The sequence below is a fragment of the Thermobia domestica genome, unplaced genomic scaffold (assembly GCF_964235325.1).
Source record: "Thermobia domestica unplaced genomic scaffold, izTheDome1.hap1.1 HAP1_SCAFFOLD_855, whole genome shotgun sequence".
Lineage (NCBI taxonomy): Eukaryota > Metazoa > Arthropoda > Insecta > Zygentoma > Lepismatidae > Thermobia > Thermobia domestica.
Window position 1 is genome coordinate 49,014 of NW_027656565.1, and position 23,777 is coordinate 72,790.

General features: G+C 35.6%; 1 protein-coding gene across 1 annotated transcript in view; it reads right to left on the bottom strand.

The window, feature by feature from the left end:
- LOC145677416 (circadian clock-controlled protein daywake-like) overlaps window positions 1-17,956 on the bottom strand; it is a gene marked incomplete at its 5' end in the record, with an annotated part of 29,087 nt that extends 11,131 nt beyond the window's left edge. The window contains 2 exons of the mRNA XM_081747913.1: window positions 12,497-12,630; window positions 17,809-17,956. Coding sequence (XP_081604039.1) covers window positions 12,497-12,630; window positions 17,809-17,956 — 282 coding nt within the window. The remainder of the gene's footprint in view (window positions 1-12,496; window positions 12,631-17,808) is intronic.
- Window positions 17,957-23,777: the final 5,821 nt, after the last annotated feature.

The following is a 23,777-nucleotide window of genomic DNA, read 5'->3' on the forward strand; positions in this document are numbered from 1 at the left end:
TTATGATGCACGAGCTCACAAAGTATATTCAAGAGTTAGCACCTTGGAATATGCTATTTGGGGCCGACATCGTGCTGATTGATCAGGCAGTACTAAAAGAGAAATGAGGTACCCTCATGCGCAAAAAATATTGCGCGTATACTGTAACTCACGATTGTGAGCAATTTTTCCATTTTCCTTATGTTTATGGGTAAAATTCGGTTATTAATATGTGAAGATAATAGAAAGCAATCCATCTAAGGAGATATTTCCAAACAATATAATAAAATAATAAAAATATTAGCGAAAAACCAAATTATGTTCGGTTTTGTGTATACTGGCAATAATGTTTTCCAGGGATTTTTTTGCAGTAGCACAGCACGATTGCAGAGGGAACAGCACGATTGGTAGGGGGAGAGTTGAATCAAGGAACTGGAAAGTGGACTAAAATATTGCATTTATTGGCTTAAATCTAGGTTGTAAATTGTCTGCCAAATATAAATTAGCTTCTGTAACCAAGATGATGTACCAAAATATAGAAACGAAGAGAAAAACTGTTGTCTTAAGTTTGGAAGTGACATGCTCTATAGCCATGAGCATTTATTTGTTAAGAAAAAGACAGGCAGCTAAAGATAGTCTGTGTGGTCAAGTGGGTAGAGTGGTGGACTAGTAATTCTTATACTGTTTTGACACCAGATCGAATCCCATCCGATCCCGTTCAATTTTTTTCTTTACAAAACATTGTAGAAAGTGTATAATTTTTATGTTAATAAGAACCGAAACAATATATAATAATGAAATAACTTTTTCTTTTTCTGATGGCGTATTTATTCAGAATTAGCTTACTATTACTAATAGCTATTGTTTTAAGTTTATGGTATGGTATGCTCAATCATTGCCTCTCCGTTTTTGCACAGTAGAAGTAACTTCAACTCACTGCGAGTGTGTCTGTGAGTCTGGAACAGTAAAAAACAAAACATGCGCGACCTGCAGCCTTACACAGCGTGACGAACACAGTCACTGCGATAGCTCGTTGTCATGAAGGAAAAAAGCTGATGTTAAATTACTGTGCTAGTGTTTCTGTGTGTGTGTTTCTTTTTAGAGTATTGACTCTCTCTCTCTCCCCTTTTGTTTCATATTCACAAGTGCAACAAATGCAAGTCTGTGTAAGAAACAAACGATGCTTTCTTTAAACAAAACTAAATTTTACAGCTCTATTTGTGAGGAACTCGAATGCTTCCAAAAGATGCCATGGATATTAACTATAATCATACCGAATTATACAGTAGCGTGAAGAACTGATAATAAAATGATGTAACATGCATAAGCTTTTTCCTATGCGTGACAACACATTAAGCATAACAAATTAATTTTCTGGGATTACAAATTATTACATTAGGTGTCGGTGTAGGCCTATTCGTTTTCACATTCGAGCGACGAAAGAAGAAAGTGTGGTGCTAGTTATAAAAACCGAATACCAGATTTCAATGAATTCAAGTTACATGGCTCCTACATATCTAAAAAATTATTTTTCGATGTCTGTCCATCTATTCGTCTCTCGGTTCGTCACGCTTTTACACGCACTCAAATAGAGGCCATACTGTTCAACGTATCTGGACCGAATTCTAGACATAAAGTTTTAATAACATACTATCTTTCGAATTTTATGTCCTTCGACACCTGAAAGTAAGGGTAACCTACTGAAGGATTAAATTGTAAAATAATTCAATTTTCTCAAGATAAAAAAGCTGTGACGATTTTATTTACTTTATATAAATATATATTTTATTAACAAATCTCCACCGTATATGAATATTTTTTCTGAAAAAATATATATGGTGCAATTTACTGTATGGTATGCGTTCTTTTTGCACAATTTTCTCAACCACATTTCATAAATAAACGTATCATTAATAACCTAAGAATATGACAACTCGTTTGAAGGAGTAGTTTACTGTTAGGGCGAGCTTTCCACCGATGGTTTTTTCATTAACGCCTCAGGCAATTTTGTTCATATTTCGTAAAGAAATGTTTCATTAATAAACTAACATACAGCATAAATCGTTTATTCCGATAACATACAGAAGAAGTGGTTTTCTCAAGGGTTGAATTTTTTTGACAATTTTCTCAGTAATAACTGAGACAAATTTGTTCTAATTTCAGTAAAAATATTTTCTGTAATAATCTTACAATATGGTATAACTCGCTTGTTCCGAAAAGAAAAATCCAAAAGAGAGAGTTTACATTGACAGTGAACTTTTTCCCGACGATTTGCTTAAAAATTACTAGATGTACTGTCAAAATTACAGATAGAAGTGTTTACCTTTGGGGGTAAGCTTTTCCCGATGACGTTCCTAAAAACAACTCAGGAGACATTTGTTGTTCATATTTTATAAATACATGTTACATAAATAACCTAGCTATATGGTATAATTCCCTCATCCGGAAAATCTACAGTAGAAGTGGTATATTACTTTTGACAGTAAGTTTTACTCTGCGATTTTCTCAAGAACGACTCAGGCGATTGTGTTTGTATTTCATAAATAAATGTTTTATGAAAACACTAACAATATGGCATAGCTCGCTTGTCCTGAAAAGATCCACAAGGGATACTCAGACGCTTTTCCTTATAGTTCACATACAATTATATCCTTAATAATTCTAATATATGGATCAAGTTATTTGCAACAGAAATATAACCAATAGGTAATTTACGTTTGGACCTGAAGTTTCTTCTAGGAAAGTTTTCCAAAACATTATTTTATTCGCAATTTCCCAAATAAATGTTTCAATAATTGTTGCAGCCTAACATAAGTCAGTGTAAAAAATTCGAGCGAGAGAGTACAGTGCGTTTGCTCCGCACCCTTTCTTAAATATATTTTTAAATGTTACACCTAATCACAATTTTCCGAACAAAATGGAAACTTCTTTTTAAAGGTGCCTTGTTGTGGTCAAATGGTTCAAGTGCATTGGTTCTGGATCTGATTTCCAGTGAGAGCTAGTGTATTTTCATCCAAGAGATGTGACACGTCGGTGCAAAGAAAAAAGTGTTTAAATAAGCCTAACCAAGCTAATCAACAAAGAAATAATACAATGTTACGAAATTATCGTAGAAACGTTGTTAATATTAGGTAGGTGCGACTGAAATGTCCAAACGATGATTGTCAATTCCAGAGGTAAAAAGTGAAAAATACAATGCCAGGTTAATCAGTGGCCTCTAGATAAAGCTATCCTACTAACATAAGAAGTGATTGAGATGCCAAAAAATGTTGTAATCGCTGGGAGGCATGTTAGGAGAATACAGAGGGTGAGAGAGAGTTTAATACTGCACCTTCGTTTGAGGGCGAATATTGAAGTCTGTAGGCCTACATAGGTTTGCATTGAAATGAACATTAGAACACAATATCTGTTTAATATTGATAGAGACTTGCTGACAGATTTGCAGTGGTGTATTTGACGGGCTTTGATATTGTAACGATCCTAGCAAACTCCTGAGCCTTCCGCACTGTACACTGTAAGTTAAATTTGTGCTTAATTAAAACTATATTTGTTTAAATTTAAAACTATTGACCGTTATCACCTGTGCATTACGGACAGCAATCCGCCAGTAATTCTTTTGTTTTCGTCCGGCGGGAGCTCATGTGGTTCGGATTCCACGTTAATCAGTAGGTCCACGTCTCATATAGCCTCGCTGCTGAAAGGGACGATAAACTCAAAATCACATCACACATCTTTGTTTTCGCCTTTGTTTTAGCCCCTAAATCTTTCTGTTCATGAGCTCCTTAGTGGCTAAGCGGTTAGCGTACGCGCCTTTGGCGTGGAAGACCCGGCTTCGATTCCGGGCGAGAGCTCACCTGGTTCGGATTCTACGTTAATCAGTAGGTCCACGTCTCATATAGCCTCGCTGCTGAAAGGGACGATAAACTCAAAATCACATCACACATCTTTGTTTTCGCCTTTCTTTTAGCCCATAAATGTTTCTGTTCATGAGCTCCTTAGTGGCTAAGCGGTTAGCGTACGCACCTTTGGCGTGGAAGACCCGGCTTCGATTCCCGGCGAGAGCTCACGTGGTTCGGAGTCCACGTTAATCAATAGGCCGACGTCTCATATAGCTTCGTTGCTGAACGAGACATTAAACTCAAACTCAATGGTTTTGTTCATAAATTTCTTTGTGTATGGTTTTGGACATTAAATGTTGATTTCTACGCCATATGTATCTAATTACATACACACCTATAGAACGAACGCAACAAACTTGGAATGTCTACATTGTTTGCGTATGGAAAATCATCACGCTCTGCTGCACAGGAGAGCCGTGTATATGGAATTCCATACACATGGCAATAAACGTATTAAGAAATGCATATTATTATTATTATTATTATTATTATTATTATTATTATTATTATTATTATTATTATTATTATTATTAATAATAATAATAATAATAATAATAATAATAATAATAATAATAATAATAATAATAAGTAACAAACTCTACAAATTCTTGCAAATAATAGAAAAAAGTTTCCGTCACACTGTTCACTTTGCTGGACACACCACTTTGCCGCGTTATACCGATTGTGGCACACTGGAATATAGGGTATGGCTTTTTAATTTTTTCCAAATCTTCCAACTGCTTCAATTGAAATGGATATATATTAATAAGAGAGTGAATTTAGTCTTCTTACCCTTCGATTTAGAAATAAGGTTGGCGAGAATTTTATAAAAGAGTAATATACTCAGAATTGTATATAGTAGTTTGTTTTATTCGAAATTACATACTACCTGCAACTGTTTTTTGATTGAAATGATTTGAAATGAAATCTTTAAGTTTGACGTCCCACGTTTAGGCTAAAGGAGACAGTGATGATAAGAAATGAATGAAATGGTCGAATGAAGAAAGTGGGATAAAACGGGAGAACCTCGAGAAAACCCACGCACACAGTATTTGTCCAGCACAAGGTTCACCTGGCGCGAGCATAGATCGAACCAAGGACTCCATGCGCCAGAGGTGAACGCTCTACCACTGAAACACCGTGGCCTCTGAAATTACTTAAAGGAGAAAGGGACTACTTTATGAAAACTTGATGACGAACACATTTGTTAAAAAATGCCAGCTTTTCGTGAAATATTGCTTATAGACAAAGGCGGATTAAGGCTTTTGGGGACTTAGAGCCGACTATTTTAAGGGGGCTCTATGTTAAGAATAGTTCCAGTGCATACATTTTCTTCGCTGAATTCCACAGCCTCATAGGCTTATGGAACTACGAGAACTATGCTGTAATATTTGAATGTACTCCAAGTTTACAATAATTAGTTTAGTTAAATTCATTATTAACAATTAAATAATTGCACTCATTATTAACAGTCAAATGCTGGTGATGGAAAGACTTAAATCTAGCGTAACGAGCGGGAAAAAAATTAGCATCGGTCTGAAGCCTATAATATAATAAGTTGATTACTATATTTTAGTATTAAACAGAGGAATTTTAAAGGGCCTCCTTAGCTTGGGGCCCCGAAGCCTGGGCTCCATTGGCTCTGCCCTTAATCCGCAAATGCCTATAAATTATAAATTAAAGGGGACAAGCCGGGTCCGTTCTAAAAATTCCGGCCCGTGCAGACCTCTAGCCCCTGTGTATATGCTATCTTTGGAAATACAGTAGAGTTTCGCTTATCCGACATAAAACAGGCAGGCAGAACGCTGGGTAATATGAATGTCTTAAGGAAAGACCTATTAAAACTCAAACTATGATATAATTTTACATATTACGCATCTAATAATCATGTTTTGCAAGAAACAAATATAATGCATTGACTCAGGGACGTATCCAGCGTGAGTCCTGGAAGCTGTCTCTTTCAAACCTCAAGCACTTTTTAATAAACCTATTTTTTTCCCTTTTGAGGTTCTTTTATATCAGATTACTTTGAGTCAGTGTCCAAACTGTGGGCAATGAGTTGTTGTTATAATTCTAACAAGTAACACTTCCCAAGTGTAACACTCCGATTTTGATAAAATTTGGCAGGCAGATACTACACATAAAGTAAACAAATCAGTGCTTTTTTATTTTTTGCGGAAAAACGGCTTTAGGGGCAAAAGCCCTCATCCAAAATTTTGAAAGTTGACGCCCGAAAGGCAAAAACAAGTGGACCAAAGTGAACGAAATTGTACACAGATATTGCAGACGTGAAATTAGGGAATACGTGTTTTGTATTTTCCTGGAAAAAACGGTTAGGTGGGGCACAGATCCCTCCAAACCTTTGATCATGAAATATCAAAAGTGCTAGTAAGAACATGTCAGATGAGTGCAAAAGACATGAAGAATTGCTACGACACTTTGTGTATAAACAATACGCAAAAAAATAAACGAATATGGGTTCATTAAACACGTTACCCTGCCCTAATTACTAGTGTGTGTGGCACATGATTTTCAATATCAATAAAATAAATGCGAACGTGAATTCAAATATAATTACTATACAGTGTATATATCCAAATTGGAAACAAAAAATGAAATGGAATAGTTACAAGAAAATGATCTCTCACACAAAGATTATTACTTCATATCAAATGCCTTATTCTTTATTAAGTCTTTTATCCTTTGTGGCATACTATGTACGAGTTTAGCATATTTTATCTTCAATTCAGCATCATGATACCACAAATTGTTGATCTCCTCGATCAATTAATGTTTGGTTGTAAGGTGCTTCTTCTTTAGCTTTTACTTCATAAAGCTCCAAAGGTTTTCAATCGGGTTAATATCAGGATTATTGCCCGGCCACTGAAGAACACAGATTTAATTGTCCTCAAAAGAATTTTGTCACAGCTTTGGAACGGTAACATGGGGATCCATCTATATTATAAAAGAGAACGCACAAATCCTTTGTTAGCTCATCACGCTAATACGGCTGAACCAATTTCTTTCATTTTTGGGGGGTTATTAGGATTTGGACCCTAGATGGTTTTTATCATATCACTTTAATTTTTAATTACCAGTGTCTTGAGATAATTGACCATTCAAGTGTCCATACGTAGAAATCCTTTGTTATTAGTTCATCATAGGTATAAAAATAAACGTATTTATATGCAACCCGCATGACCGTGTCACTCGGCGGGTTAACATAAATGACAGGCGCTATAATGTTAACATTTACTGCAATTTGAAAGCGAAAAAGTAAAAATTATCTAAGTAACAAAGTTTATTGCGTTCCGGGGTGACCGCAGCGAAGCGGGGTGAACGCTGCTAGTCATTCATAAAGATGAAGTGTGCGTCATCAAACCAGACTGCAGTCTGGGGAAGCAGTTCTCCTTGAAGAACTTGTAAGTATTGGTCGTGCTTCATTGTTACCTCTACTATGTACAGTTTCCCAGGCATGAAGACAGACATCGCACCCAATACCATGACTGAAGTAGGATGCCTCACGGTTTGTTGGACACATTCCAACTTGAATTCCTCCCCAGGCCGACGTCGCACATATTGTGAATATTCATCTGACACGAAGACACATGATTTCTCACTGAAACACGTTATTCTTCAATTATCAGCAGTCCAATTCTAGGCCTCGTGCCCATTCGAGGCGCTTCTTTGCCATGATTGGAATAACTTTTGTTGTCTTTCTTGGACTGCGTGCTTCTATTCATTCAGCACAAAGAATCCTTCGAATACTTCCAGACGAAATGTCTGCACCATGCGCAGGCATTTTTATGCTAGTCTCTAGAAGTTGCGTTTCTGTTTCCCACAGCCAATTTTTGTTAGTTTTCTACCTCTTGGCGACAGCTTTGCTTTCTGCCCACACTTCCCAACGGTATTTTGCTTATACATTTGCTTCTTGTTTATTGCAACAGAGGTTCTACTCACAGATTTCGCTCTACCCCAACTCTACTAACAATTGTCGTTGTCAATCTTCCTTCCACCAAAATGTTTTGATAATTTCCACCACTGGCGTATTTACCATTTTGTTTCGGGGAACTTTGCTAACTTTCAGGGGGTGGGCTTTGCCTGAAAATGTGAAAATTTTGCAAGATATTTCATATACATTAAATTATTATAGTAAGTAAAATTTCGGGGAGGGGGGCTTAAGCCCGGAAGCACCCTAAATACGCCACTGACTTCCACTATACGCGGAGAAATTGCTCTGTCTTTTCCCATTATGCCGCGATTACAGGACTTCAGAGAATTAAAAAAAATAATACACAAAACACGTCACGATCACTTTAAACTGGCCTATTCGAGCTGTTGTTGATGGAAACCACAATAGCTGTCTGCTACTAAAACACAACTTTAGAACTCTCCCCGCCACACTAATGCCATCTGGTGTCCAACGGTGATATTACCACTTCAACTGTAGAGTAAACAAATGAAGGGTTTAACCATTAATATATTGGGGGTTTAACCATTAAATTACGTGTTCTATAACTCCAAAATTAGGACTGCAATATCAACTTTGCATTTTTTTGAACGTGAGTCTAATAATTTCAATACGTCGGTAGTGATAAAAGTTCTTGAGACGGAAACATACGGACGCAAATAGATTATTGGAGAAACTTCTATAACGATGAAACTTCAGAATGTTTTTCATTACACGCATCAGTTTATCAGTACTGTACGTAGTGGTTTTACAAAAGAATGTGATGTAGGTGGTGTCGCTTTGAATGAAATCAAGTTTCTATTCGATATTTTTAACTAGCCGAATCATTTACAGGTAGAGAAGATGACACTGCGAGATTTGTGGAGATGGTGTAAAAAATTTAGGCACTTTATGGGTCTTCGTATATTTGGTTCTCATGTGAATTCTTATACTTGACGACCGCGCGATACGTAATAAAAGATGAGTAAATGCATTCCTATATTACAACTAATAGGACAGGTGGGGCTGTGCAATACACGAAAAGTTTTGTGATATGCTATTAGATCAAATTTTTTTCTTTAAAAAATGTGGTTGCAGAAAGCAAATGAAATTATCAAGATTTATTACCAACTGAATATAAATATATTTGTGCTTAAGGATCACCTACAAAATACTTCTTTTTCTGATTGGGTAATGTGCCTTACCTTCAGAACAAAGATTTTAATTTTGAAGCAGCAAAGTACTTAGGAAATACAGAAAGACGCAAAGACGTAATAAATGTTATGTTATAAGCTAAGAATACTTTATCTATACAGTACTTTAAATTGGGATTAAAAATAAAATATTCATAAAAATATTTTTCCAGTGTTTCAGTTTGATACTTACGACTCTTGTTTTCTTTAAAAAATATAGCATATCTAACAGTTTTTACATTATTTTGAATTGTAATTTTATATTCAAATGAAGAAAAAGGTATACATCAAATTTATGTGTTTGAATTATTTAAGACAAATCACCGTTAAAATATGAAAATGATAAATAAATAATAATTATGTAAAAGTGGTAAGAAAAATAATTATATTAATTTGATACATTACGACAAATATTAGAGGTCACAAGATTGCGATTAATGTAGGGTTAATTAGCAAAAGTAGTTTCACAATTGGCTGATTTCATTTCCTCTTTGGAGAGTGAGTCCCATCATGTTTCAATAGCTAATAATCGCTCCTTTGTCACATAACTTGTGCTTGATTTACTATGAGATGATGTGTTTCGAATCCTACGTTAAACTGTGTGTCTATGTCTTATATAGCCTCGGTCCCGAAGCGACCATTAAGCAGAGAATCGCATGAATGCTTTAAACAAGTCTATACGTATATGGAAAAAGTGCTAGAATAAAAGTTATATAACACTATATACAATGTCAGAGATGCGCAATGAAGCTTGAAACGTGATCGGACTCCGCAGAATTTCTGTAGAAACATATGAATGAATCATTTAACATAAAGAATAAGATATATAGTGATTTCAGACGGCTTTTCATTGCAGTTCCTGATAAGTATCAACAGGTTTCAAAGTTCGGATAGTTTAATAAATAGTTCGTAAACAGTGGCGTCGGCAGGGGGTGCACAAGAACCCTAAAAGTAAATTTTCGTACTATATTTCTGTATGTAAGCCTATGTGTCCATTGAAATATATTTAAAAAAAGATTAAACCTCTTAGAATATGTTATATATATATATATATATATATATATATATATATATATATATATATAAAATGCTAAAACAGTCCCAAAACTCTAGTTGTTGGTTTTCCATAACAGGATGTGATAGTATTTGCTGTAAATCGGATATAAAATGCATCTCAAATAATTCCAGTAAGTATATTTTTATTAATTTTTAATAATTAATCCCTTGTTTAAATCAGCACTTTTATTTTTTCCTAAATTTATATTTTCAAGCACTAATAGATAAAACTTTGAGGTACACTGAACTTTTGGTAACGCCAACGCGGAAAAAGTGATCACTTATTATATAACCTATAATACTAGAAGTATAATAAAGAAAAAATGATACTTTTACGTTTATTGGCTTAAGTGCCATAAGGCAAAAACTACGTGCTGGGGAAAATTTCAAGGTGGCGTACTGCTTATTTAAAATGGCAGGAAACCACCAACTAGAGCTCTTTTAGTATAATGCCAATACATATAATATTTTCTAACAGGTTTAATCTTTTTTAAAAAAAAAAAACATCTTAAGTTTGATCGATTTTTGTCGTATTGCACTGGACTAGAGCTTTGTATTCCAAAAGGCGGGAAACACGCAACTGGATATTTTGCGGGATAACAACATTAGTCCAAAATATTTCAATAGTTTTATCCTCTTTTTGAAAAGTTTATCTCAAATACTAATTTCAATTGATACATAGACTTACATACAAAAACATAATGCGAAAATCTATTTTCAGGGTTCTTGTGCACCCCCTGCTGACGCCACTGTTTACAAACTATTTATTAAACTAGCCGAACTTTCAACCTGTTGATACTCATTGAAAATTGCAATGAAAAGCCGTCTGAAATCATTAATATCTTTTTTCTTTATGTTAAATGATTCATTCATATGTTTCTACACAAATTATGCAGAGTCCGATAACGTTTGAAGCTTTATTGCTCATCTCTGACATTGTATATAGTGACAATATAAACGTCATTGTAAAGCTTATAAAATTTCCAACAACTTTTATTCGAGCACTTTTTTCATACGTCTACTGTGTTAAGTTGTATGAGGCAATGAAAAGAATATATCCCCTAATGCAGATCCCAATTTTTCACTTTATCCTAAAGTTATGCAAAATGGTTACTCGGAGAAAAGTGATAATAACTTGTTGCATTGCCTATAATATTAGAAGTATAATAAAGAAAGAATGCTCCTTGTACGTTAATTCGTTTAGAAGTTTGTGGCATGTGAGAAATCCAAGATGGCAGACTATTTATTCAAAATGGCGGAAAACCCACAACTGGACTTTTTGGATTTTCTGGAGGCTAATGAGGAAAAGATCAGGAACAAATTCCAGAAGGTTCTATCTTTTTATTCTAAATGTCTTCCTCAAACCTTATTTTGACTGCACTATATAGAGTGTTCGGAATGGAATACAACACATTTTACACATCCATTGATCACATCAGAACAAGACGAACTTTTCAATGTTGTATTATATATAATAACACTGTGGAAGATCGAAAGTTATTTAGTCCGAATCCATCATCTGATTAGAAAGTAATTGGCATAGAAACAAGAAGGAACTTTATGTGGCATTTTGCTGAAACAAAGATATGCGCGGGCGATAGTTACGTTCACCAGATTTCGTGATAGTGACTTGCTTAGCGCGAACATAACTATGCAACTGCGTATATTAGAGAAGTGGAACATTAGCTTGGTATGAAAAACTCGCAAGGTTTACCGATTTCTCTCTTGTTAACTTTTGAGGCATTGTGTTTGTCCGTTATAACTTGCACATTTAGGTCCCATGAGAAAACATCTTTCAGCATAGCTACGTAAACGTTTCATGTATTTCGATCAAATTCAGATGTGTGCAACGTTTGTTGAATTATTTACTGATATTTCAAAGTTACTACGAGATATACATGTTCATACCTTTACAAACGCAACATATACAAAGTGCAAGATGAACTTTCTTATTGTTTTCATGAAGCATATAAACAAGATCTGTTAGTTTACTCTGGGAAATTAACTCCTCGATTACTTACAATCTTATTCAAAATAAACCTGGCCACACATTTCTGTTTGAAAAGCTCTACACTTTTACACACAGTTTAAATTAAATTAAGCAAATTTGAATTTTCTTTAGCCAATGAAGATATTTATTTAGAGCCAAAGTAATAAGACGTTCTTACGTACGGTTGTCAGAATATGATCTTTTAAAACTTGGTGGATAGCCAAGATTTTGAAAACAGATTTTGTTCTTCTAGAGGTACAAGATAAACACAGGCATATTGAAGGATTTTATTTTTAATTGAAGTGTTTCCTTAAAACACGTATGTTAAGTGTTCTGTTAAACATATACATGTTAAATGCAGAAAAACTGTAATTAATTATAAGGAAGAAAGAGATTTTGTAAGAAATAATGAAATTTTAATAATACTCACTAAAGTTTCCGAATATATTTCCTTGACCCTGAATAGGAACCAATAAAAGATTGATGTTTATATTATAATCAGCACTTAACACAATGTGTGGGATAGTTAGCTCCAATTGCATCACCAATTTCCGAGGATCGAAACTGGAAGAAATAAGAATACATTTCAGACATATTTAAAAAATGTGATGTAACGTAACCATAGTGAGGATACGGCTTAAGGCAGTGTTGGACTGGGACGCTCACGGGCCCTCGGGTACCACCTACCATGCTTTTTCCTTTAAGGGAACTCCTGGAAAATCCATAACACACTAAACAATAATTCCTATGGCAAATACATATAAAGTTTATACATAAATATACATCTAGTTTAAGGCTAACAATTTAACAAATCACAATAATAAAACTTACATACTACAAGGAGTAAATAATAAGCAAAGTGAATAACAAAGAAGAGTCATAAGGCTTCCACAAGCAAACACCAGACGCGTGTGTACTCTGTGAGTAAATAAGTAACTATGTAAATACAAAGTCAAATTGTCCCCAGAGATATCTTGACAAGCGGAGTATTTAATAAGGAGGATGCTACTCTATCAGTATGTTCAGCGAGTTTTTGGTGGCAGTGTAAATACAGTCAACTTCAATATTTACTTATTCTCTTGAGAGAAATTAATGAACATCTGCTAAAATCTTACATTTTTGGTATAATCTCTAAAAAAAAATGTCTTAATTTCTCATTTCTTTCATTTGTTTTAGTAAGGTGCATGGCTTTGAGTAGTCTATATTTTTACTCTGGAGAAAGATGGACGCAACAGAAATGACTAGGAAAAGATCTAGAATGATTGTACTATAAACAAATCACCAAATTTACACCATTACATTTATATCGTTCTATAATTATTGGTTGAAATAATTTATATCTCCAGTAAAAAATGAATTTTAAGTTACGTATATTAAAATTAGAAAATTGTTAGACCATCGAGTCATTTAAGATTTCTTTATACATTGCACAACACATGATTTATTGCTTACATACTTTATGTTTTAAGCTTTTCATTTCATATTATTGTTCATGACGAAACAATAATTTAAAACATAACCTCAATTGAAAATAGTTAACTAATGTTATTATGCAGAAGAAAGTGGGGGATATGGAATTACAAATCTTCCTTGAACAAAATATCATTTTTCCTCTTAGACTCTGGCTAGTCGAGAAAGCGTTTATAATGCGTTACCCCCCACAGCGAACGCGACCTAAGTGGCTACTCGGTAATTTTACTTTCACCAGAGTTGTAAATCATACTATGAGCCAGTCAGGGTTTCCAGGTCTTTTCATTTCCCTCGCCAGAAGTGTAGAATGAGAATGACCTGCTTCAGTTGGTTTCTTATGAGAAGACATGAAGGTTATCGAAGAATTATTGGTTTTAGCTGCAGTTTCTTATATAAAGAAGAAAAGACGCAGAGGCAAACGCCGATTTAAAGTGCACCCAATTAATAATTACAAAATCGCATTTTATATAGAGGTCTGGAGGGGCCACGAAAAGTTTAGGGGGCCCTAGCCGACCCTCTGATTGCGGGCCTGAGCGCCTAGCAACATTTAGCTGTTTCGTCAGGTATGTGCTAATCTTCAGTGTAATAGGAGCCGATATATCCGTAATAAAATTATTGTGACAAACTACACCAAAATCAAGTTGTGGCAAACGACACGCCATCGTTTCAGAGTAGCTTTCGAAAATAGACTTTAATGAAAGGAAGCGTGTGTGTGTTTTCTTGGAGGATGAATTGCCACTTTTTTTCCCATTGATTTATATGAGGAAGTATTTTTCTTTTAAATGGGCAGGATTTTGGTTGTATGATTTTACTCCTCCTCCTTGCCTACTCAAGTATCACTTGCTTTAAAAATGTTCTTATATCATTATAATTCTTATATTAATCTCTAACATTAATGTAATATTGCTTTAGTTTTTATTTATATATATTAAAATTACATAATATAGTAGTTAAATTTCGCATAGAATACATTTAAAGATCAGAAAAAAATAAATCAGTACCATAAAATAAACTTGTTAAAATTCTCGTTTATTTCAAAGAATAAATAGAATATTTTCCACAAGTAGAAGCTTTGCTTTGTATATACTTAAACACAAAACAAACTATTTGTTGAGTAAAACAATATATTCACTTAAAAAACTACATACGTGTTAGTTGGCGAAACAGTAACACGTATGTAGCTTTTATGTGAACATATTGTTTCGCTCAGCAAATAGTTTGTTTTGTGTTTAAATAAATAGAATGTTTCTTCACATAAATTAAAGGGCTGAGAAACCATGATGGTGTCGATATTCAACACTCTTAACTGCTACTCTTTTTGGGATTTATCAAACCTAAATTAAAATAACACATATTTCGCTCGACTTTTCTATGAACGCACAGTTTCATTAGTTGTCAGTATATAAATTTCCTACCTGGAAAGGACAAGAAGTTTCCTTACTCTATGATCGTAATCTTTAAAAAAAAAAAGGAGGCATGGAATTTGTTACTAAAACAACAAAAATAAATGTCAGCCTCAAACACCACTCAAAAAAGAATTTAAAAAAAAATTATATTTCCAAAGATGTTTGAACAATGAAATCACAGCATCAAATATCAGACATTCGTCAAGTGGATAAATATAACATTACAAATATTACAGAATGCACTTCTTCATCTTCGTTTTGCAAAGTTTTTGAGAACTTTGTGCTGAACATGTCATGTGTTTGTATTTCTTATGCGTGTTAGGTCTCTCCTTTCCTGGTTATTAAATAATAAGTAATGTGAGATGTTACAAAGCTTATCTTTCTTACTTTACCCTTTAATTCGAAACTTCATACATCACATTTCACAGCATTTCTCACATAACTATCCTAAATCTATTAACAACTTCAAAACTATTGCAGGTTTTGGAAAAATAACCTTACCGTTGAGTTTCTCTCCAAACGAGGATGTTGTATAATATACCACACGACCATGTCGCTACTTAAAATAAAGAAGTTGATTCCGAGATGGCGGACGACAACCTTAAACACGTCATAATGTTTCTCCCCTCCCACCAGCATTGGTCTCAATTGACTTCGGGTCGATTGCATTGACAGTATCTCAAATATTTAGCCCAGTCGAGATTTTGTATTTCACTTTAATAAATATTATCTTTCAATTACTTCGAACATTTGGACATTTTCCAATATGACGAACGAAGAAGTTGTGGGATTTTAGTATGTCATTTAAATAATCTTGACCAACATCTATGTCAAATTTTAATTGTTAATAATTACTTCCAAAGTTCAATAAAATTGTAAGTCAGTTTGACGGTAAATATCAGAATTTTAGAATTTAGAGCTAAATATTTCTAAACGTGTTCATTTTATGAAAACTTTTTTCTCCGTAAAACTATTTTCTTATCTATGTTCTATAAAACGACACTAAGTTTATCTCTTTATGTTCAACCATAGCGAAGATATTACTATTTTTATCTGGGTATTGTTCATTTGACACTTCCGGCGGCCATTTTCAAATATGGCGGCGAAGATCACGTAGGATTTCAGGGCACTTTTAGTATGTTGTTTAGAATATCATTACCAACATCTGTACTAACTTTCAGCTTGTTACTAATTTATTCGTTATTTTTTGGTAATTTGACTGCACTATAAAGACTTTATTATTTAAACTGTATGTTGCACTGATTGAAAGAATTGAATCGTCAGCTAGTGTCAGTTCACTAAATTATTTAACTAGAAGTGTAAGAATTACTTATAGTGATTAAGCAGAAAAATAAATTATTACTAATTTCTGTATCTCGTTCAGTAACATAGCCAGGAAGTCTTACGGTGATCAAAGCTCCTCCCAAGCGGAAGAGATATGTATAGTTTGTAATTATTAAATTTAATTTTGGTAGTTGAAAAGGAAATTGTAATCGTTTAAGTTATCGCGTCATTACTCGAAAATAGCTTTTTTTTAAAAAAAAAAACCTTAAACAATCAATAAGTTCGTAGAATGACTAATAAAACAAGAACTTTCAGGCAAAATTCCACTATATTCATTAACATACTGTCCTTCAAGAGTCATACATTCATTCCAACGCTTGCCTGATATTTCAATGCATTTTTTGTATCTTGGGTCTCAAAATAGGCTTCACTTGCAGCAATCACTTCTTTACTGAAGCTAAATCTCTTTTTCTGGAGCATTTGGTTTAGGTCTGCAAAACGGGTAGTCTGGGAGCCAGATTTGGAGAGTATGGTAGATGTTAAAGCAATTCAAAGTGCAATTCGTGTAATTTTTGCCATTGTTACGATCGACTTGTGGTTCAATGCATGTATTGGTGACAGAGCACATTTTCTTCTTTATTTGGGGTCGTTTCTTCAGAAGTGGTGCCGTCAAACGCACAAATAACGCCATATAATATTCACTATTGATGGTTCTTCCTTTCTCAAGGTAATCAATGAATATAATCCCGTGAACTTTCCCAAACACACAGGCTCAAACCTTACTAGTTGAGATTCTCCCTTATGGTTGCTTTGGGCTGCTTTATCCTGTTACTGTCCACGCAGTTGACTGCCGATTTGACTCTGGAGTGTACTGATGTATCCAACTTTCATCTATTGTCATATACCGCATGAAACGTTCTTTTTATTCGCGCTCAAACAACTCCAAACAGCTCCTTAAAATGTCAACGAGTTGTTGTGCTTAGTCGACTGTGGGCAAACGCTGTACCACTTCGAACAGACCTTTCTCATGATCAAATGTTTCTGCAAATTGCTGAACACACTGACTTCTGATATCTTTAAGGTGTCAGCTATCTCATGCAACTTTAATTTACGATTGACCAAAACTATTTTCTGGATTTTTCTATGTTTTCTGGAACAACTGTCGAATTTGGCGATCAGAACCTTTATCATAATCGATGTTCGTATGGCCACGTTTAAAAACAAATAAACTACTCCTATGCCATTTATCTCGAATGAAATGGAGCCCAAATAATACTTGTGAGGTCATTCCTTTGCTTGAACGGTAATTTCTTCCGATGAAACAGCAATGCTTTATCAACACACGAAATTCAGATTTTTCCATTGTTTTGAAAAGCACCAATGTAGCGTCACTAAAACCATTGCAACTTGTGAACTAAACAGATTGTTATGAAATTTGACACTTATCATTTGAATGTTAGTAATTCCTAAACATCATATAGATTTGTGTATAGTTGCGACATAGGCTATATATGTCATCCTACGAACTTATTGAGTAGTGTGTTAAATTAATTAATTAATTAATTAATTAATGCATACTTACTTTAAAAACTTTATTTGAAAGTCCCCAAGGCCAGAGAGCCAAATATTTCTGATTATCATGTTGTATCCTTTGTTACTTCCTGATGAAGTCAGTTGAACTTGTGGAACTTGAAAAGGTTCCAATGGTGGCATTTTCAACTCTGGAATACCTATAAATAATCGTCAGAATAACACATCAACTAAACTCAAAATACGTAGCCATTGAATTTATTTTAGTCATAACAGGGAATCGAGTTTCATTTCCAATTAGCGACTATGATCAGGGGTAAAAGTGGATCTGAAAAGGTAGGGGGACGCACGGCGGCACACCATCACCCATGTGTATCTTTGCCCATTGTACTTTTCTTTAGAAAGTGAGGGACGCCAGAAATATCTACTGGATATAGGGGGACGATAGCCTCCCGCGTTCCCACTCACTTTTACCCCTGATTATGATTGAAATCAAATTAAATATTAGGATAATATAAGTGAGATCAATATTCTAGAAGTCAACGATATTATATATTTAATTGCGCGTTTATATACTACCAAGGGATTTAGGGATTTAGGATTTAGATTTCTGGGCTTTCGGCATCTAAGGCCAGTTAGCCCTTCACGATTTGAGGGATGACGTCCCTCGGCGAGCACACGATCCGGAGAAAGGGAAGGAAGAAAGGATTGGGGAAGGAAGGAAGCGGCCTGGGACCTATAAGTTAGGTACCACCCCCGAATTTACCTGGTGTGAATGAGGAAAACCCAGGAAAACCTCATTCAGGGTGGCTGGCCTGAAAAAGTGTGTTACACTTTTTCGACCGAGTGACACCACCGAGAATCGAACCCGGGACCGCTCGCACTATCTTCTACCAAGGTAACAGATGATCTCTTTTAGATTTGACCTTGAGATGATTGTATTTTCTAAATATGTATCTTCAATAGTTATAATGCTGAATCAGTGTTGAACCACATTTGTCTCTATGTGTTTAGGCACACACATAACCTTTTTTCTGTCATGTTTACGTATCACTCGATTTTTCCTTCAATTGAGCTCTCTCATACAGAGTCACCTGTAAGGAGTTTCAGAACAACGCTTCTATATTCCAGAAACTCACGCATATAAATTTAAGTGAGACTTGATTAGAATTTTCTTATCAAAACATCAGATCTATCGATCGTCATCAGACAGAAGGGATAACACTCTACAAGGTGGGAAAACAGAACAAATCAATCTATATGTGTTTTCATAAGATGAGAGAATTACATAAGACTCCTTCAGCACCAGTGAAAGCTAGTCTTAAGACACAGGATCCAAAGAAGTGAAACAATAATTTGGAGCTTGCATACACGAATATCCATGTAAGTACAGCTCTACAACCTAGACTAAGTCATAAGGATATGCTTACTGAGCTGATGGTCCTAATCATACAACGTTTGACCTTTATCTAGAAAAATAGTACAGACAATCACTTTCTCATTCAAGGTTTTCCTCGTATCTAAAATGCACTTTCTTATCGTTTATTTCTCTCCTATAGCTCTACTCTACTCCAGTATATAAGTTGTAATTGGGACTCTTTAGATTCTGACAGATTGAAGTATTATAGAGAGGAAATTATTTATTTAATAACACATTGAAAACAACGAAATGAATTAAAAGCACATTGATAGTAGCAAAACGAAAATCGAGTTTTCTAACTGAATTCTGGAATACACTTCATTTATTTGTCATTTGTAATCTTAAATGAAAACGAAATAGTTGCCATTTCTTCCAATTATTACCGAATTATATTATCATTTTCTTCAAAACAGAATACATTACATTAAAGAAAACTTACTCTATTCGATTCATTAAAGAAAACTTACTCTAGATCATGTATGGGGTCATACATTGTAATGAGACATTGCAAAGTAATTATAAAGGTAACAAGGAAAGTTCTATCGCTTTCTCACCACCATCTTCGAACATCGATATGTCACCTAAGACGTACCTTGGAAGATCTTAAATAGTCCCCATCAGCATCGACAACCTTCTGATAACGTTCGGGAATACAAAGCATGCCATCGCGGTAGAACCGAAGCCGTGAAGCGAAGAAGGTATCAAGTGCATTTTGCACCTCCACTAGGGATTTGAACTGGCGTCCTCTAAGGTGATTGTCCAAGGAATGGAACAGGTGATAATCGGATGGTGCAATGTTCGGGGAGATAACGGATGTTATAATGTTTCCCATCCAAGACGCAGAATGGTGTCCCGGATTCTCCTAGCAACGTGGGGCGTTGTCCTGTAACAGGAGGACCCATTTGCGATTCACAAGTGCTGGCTCCAGAGTTTAGAGTTTTTCCTGAACACGGCTCAACTGCTCATAGTACACAGTTGTATTGATGCTCTGACCAGATGGTAGCAGTTTCCGATGCACGATGCTGCGAGCAGTTCACCAAATACACAGGAGGACCTTCTTTTGGTGCAGAGCTAGTTTGGTCTGTTTTGGAACCGGTTCATAGGATGTCGACCAATGACACAGCAGAGAAACACAAGTGCCTGATCGCGTTGCCTTCTGGCCCGGAGTCAAATCATGTTCGACCCATCGACCCAACTTTTAGTGCTTCCCAAGTTGAAGATGCTGCCGAATAGTTTCTCCACTCATACTGAATTATAGTCTCATTTCTCACATGTCGCCACTGTTCACCTCAATTGTTGATTGAAGATTTCCATTTTGCACGTTGGTCTTCCGTCACGTGGTACGTCTTCGAGTTTTTGGTCATCGTCCTAAAACTTGTTAAACCACTGCTGTACTGTCCGCGTAGTCATGACACCCTCACCAAAGTCCTAGGATATCTTCCGACACTCTGCAGCGGCGTTTAACTCCAACTCGTACAGCATACACGCCCTTATGACGCTTTGTGGAGGTCCCATGTTCACTCTGCCCATACGCAAGTTCACAGTGTAACTGGACTGCCACAACCAGGTAGGTAGTATGTTGGATATATCTACACTAGTGCTCTCAACGGGTCGGGTCGGGTCGGGTTGAAGACCGATCCGACCCGATCCGTGACCCGAATTGACTGACCCGAACCGATGACCCGACCCGACCCGACTGACAAGAACCGTGATCCGATCTGATTGACCTGACCCGATAACCCGACCCGAGCTGACCCGGTTGACCCGACCCGAGCTAACCCGAATAATCCGACCCGACCTAACCCGAATAACCCGACCCGACAACCCGACCCGAGCTGACCCGACTGACCCGACCCGACAACCCGACCCGAGTAGCCTGACCCGACAACCCGACCCGAACTGACCCGACTCACCCGACCCGACAACCCGACCCGAGTTGACCCGACCCGAACTAACCCGATCCGAGTCGGGTCGGGTCGGGTCGGGTACCCGACCCGTTTGAGAGCACTATGGTCACGACACTGGGTGAACGCCAAAATGCACTCACATTGGGAAACTAGTTTTAAAAGCATAATTGTAGAAAATAAAGCATAAAGCATAATTTAAAATATATAGCATAATTCTTGGAAAATTCTCTTTAACTGAAAGTTTAACATACTGTGTTAATATTTTTTAAAGCCAATATTTACAATGCAAAATCATTGAGAACATAACAATGCAACAATGAAAAGCTTATTTTCATTTCTGTAAACTTTTCGGTGTAATCCTTTGATGTGGAGAAAAGAAAGTAAAAGAAGAATTTTTTCCGCCAACAATGAATAGTATGCAAGAACACCATACTATATTGTTACAGTGACGACGCCAGCTTTAAGTTATTAGGGGGGCAAAGGAGGGGCAGATACATTTTCGGGGGGCGGCTATTTGCCATACCAAAAATGACATATTTATTACGTTTGACTTATTTTACATTGCATTGTGTATTTCGTTGCTGTTTTTATGTTAGATCTATATGATTATAAATCAAACTTATTTCAAATAAAATTTGTAACTAACAAATAAGTAACGTCTGCACATGAAATATTTTTCAATGAAACTTTTGAAGCCTAAACATAAATTGAACTACTTTCGCGTATGCTACAAGTAACACATTCGTCTATATGCTATGTATCTCTCGCTCTCTCTCGCTATATATATATATATATATACACACACATATATATATATACACACACACACACACACACACATATATATATATATATATATATATATATATATATATATATATATATATATATATATATATATATATATATATGTAGAGAGAGAGAGAGAGCCAGAGAGAGAATTTACGAGGAGCTGCTGAAAACGTCGTAGTCCAATCCAGAAGGAGTGTAGGTACTAGGTAGAGAAATGAAACCGTAGTTTACAAAAACATATCTCTGTATGTACAAATATAAATTTTCATATTAATAATGAAATTCTTATTGTTTCTCAGGCCTCTGAAGTGATTATGTGTGCCCAAACAGATAATTTCACGAACATCCAGATCCTTACTGTTATAACATTTTTGTTCCACCAAGGAAAGTCACCGAAGTAAATTAATTAGGAAATCAGTGAAACACCACGGGACTCTCCTCCGTCATATATAGTGGTGAAGAAGTAAGTGGCTTAGTATAAACGTAGCAATTTCTCAACAAATTATGCTTTACATCCAGGATGATAAAAAGCAATGACTCTTCCTGGAATCATGGATGCAATTTGTGACATTATTCTTGAAAATTGCAGCATTTCAGTCAGTGGTGGATATAGCCCGGGGCCGGAGGGCCTAGGTCACCCCAGTTTTTGTGTGACAAAAATAATTTAAGCTATTTATATTTATTATAGTCTGAGGTCTGCACCACGCTTTCTCAGTTTTTACCTTCTCAGCAAAACTTGTGTCAGGGATTCTGGGCATTTCTTTGGAACTCGTCGGTAGCATAATTCAGAATGGCTTGGGTATGCGCAAGTTCTCGGCATAATGGGTTCCCAAAATATATGTCAGGAGAATAAAAGGGTAACGGCATTAAGAGAAGTATTCTTCCAATTTGACCATAATGCTGATCAATTTCGCTGACGAATAGTAACCATAGATGAAATATGGTTGTACCACTATGATCCTGAATCGGAACCACAGTCAATGAAGTAGTAGCACTCATTTCTCCATCACCCCAAGAAGTTCAAGACACAGAAATAGGTTGAGAAACTGTTTGGAACATTCTTCTGGTATAAGAATGGAGTGGTAGACTACCTCCTCAATGGACAGATATTTAATCCAGAATCTCTACATTACTTACAAAACTGAAAGAAAAATTCAAAGTTCATCGCTGCGGAAAATGAAAAGAAAGGAATTCTGTTCCTTCAGGAGAATACACCTGTCCATTAAGCCCCTGCGAACATAACTGACATTACATAATCTAGAATTTCAATGTCTAGATCATCATTCTTATTCCGCAGATTTAGCTCCGTCTAACTATTACGTGTACTTATTTCCCAAACTTAAATAACACTTGAAAGACGCCATTTTAGCTCTGATAGGGGTAGTGCTACGAACAGTGGTGCGAGGAAATCTAGAATTTTTTAACTTTTCTGCAAAAGCTGGAGCACTGTACAAGGTAGTATATTGACTCTCGGGGGAAGGGAAGAAGAAGTAAAACTTCACCAATCCACGTGCACTCCTGGGTTGGGTTACGAATTTTTCAGCAGTTCCTAGTCAATATGGTAGACGTCACGTCAGTACTTTGAAACAAAATAAGTAAAGGAGCACTAGTATAAACCAATTACTATCTAAAGATCAGCACTCTGACAATACGTTTCATTGGGGATCAATTTAATTCCATAAATTTATTATTATCATTTGCAGGAAGGGAAAACACAACTTTTTTTATCTCCTTCAAAAAATTAAGCCCTGGTAGTTGCAAACTAAGCTGTTATAAGCACATCCTCTGAATATTGGAAGCCGAGAATAATGTTTCAGAAAAAAAAAGTTTTAAATAAAACAAAATATGAAACTGAAAACTTCAAACCTGGACAAATACAAACAAGTTACGTAACTGGTTTTA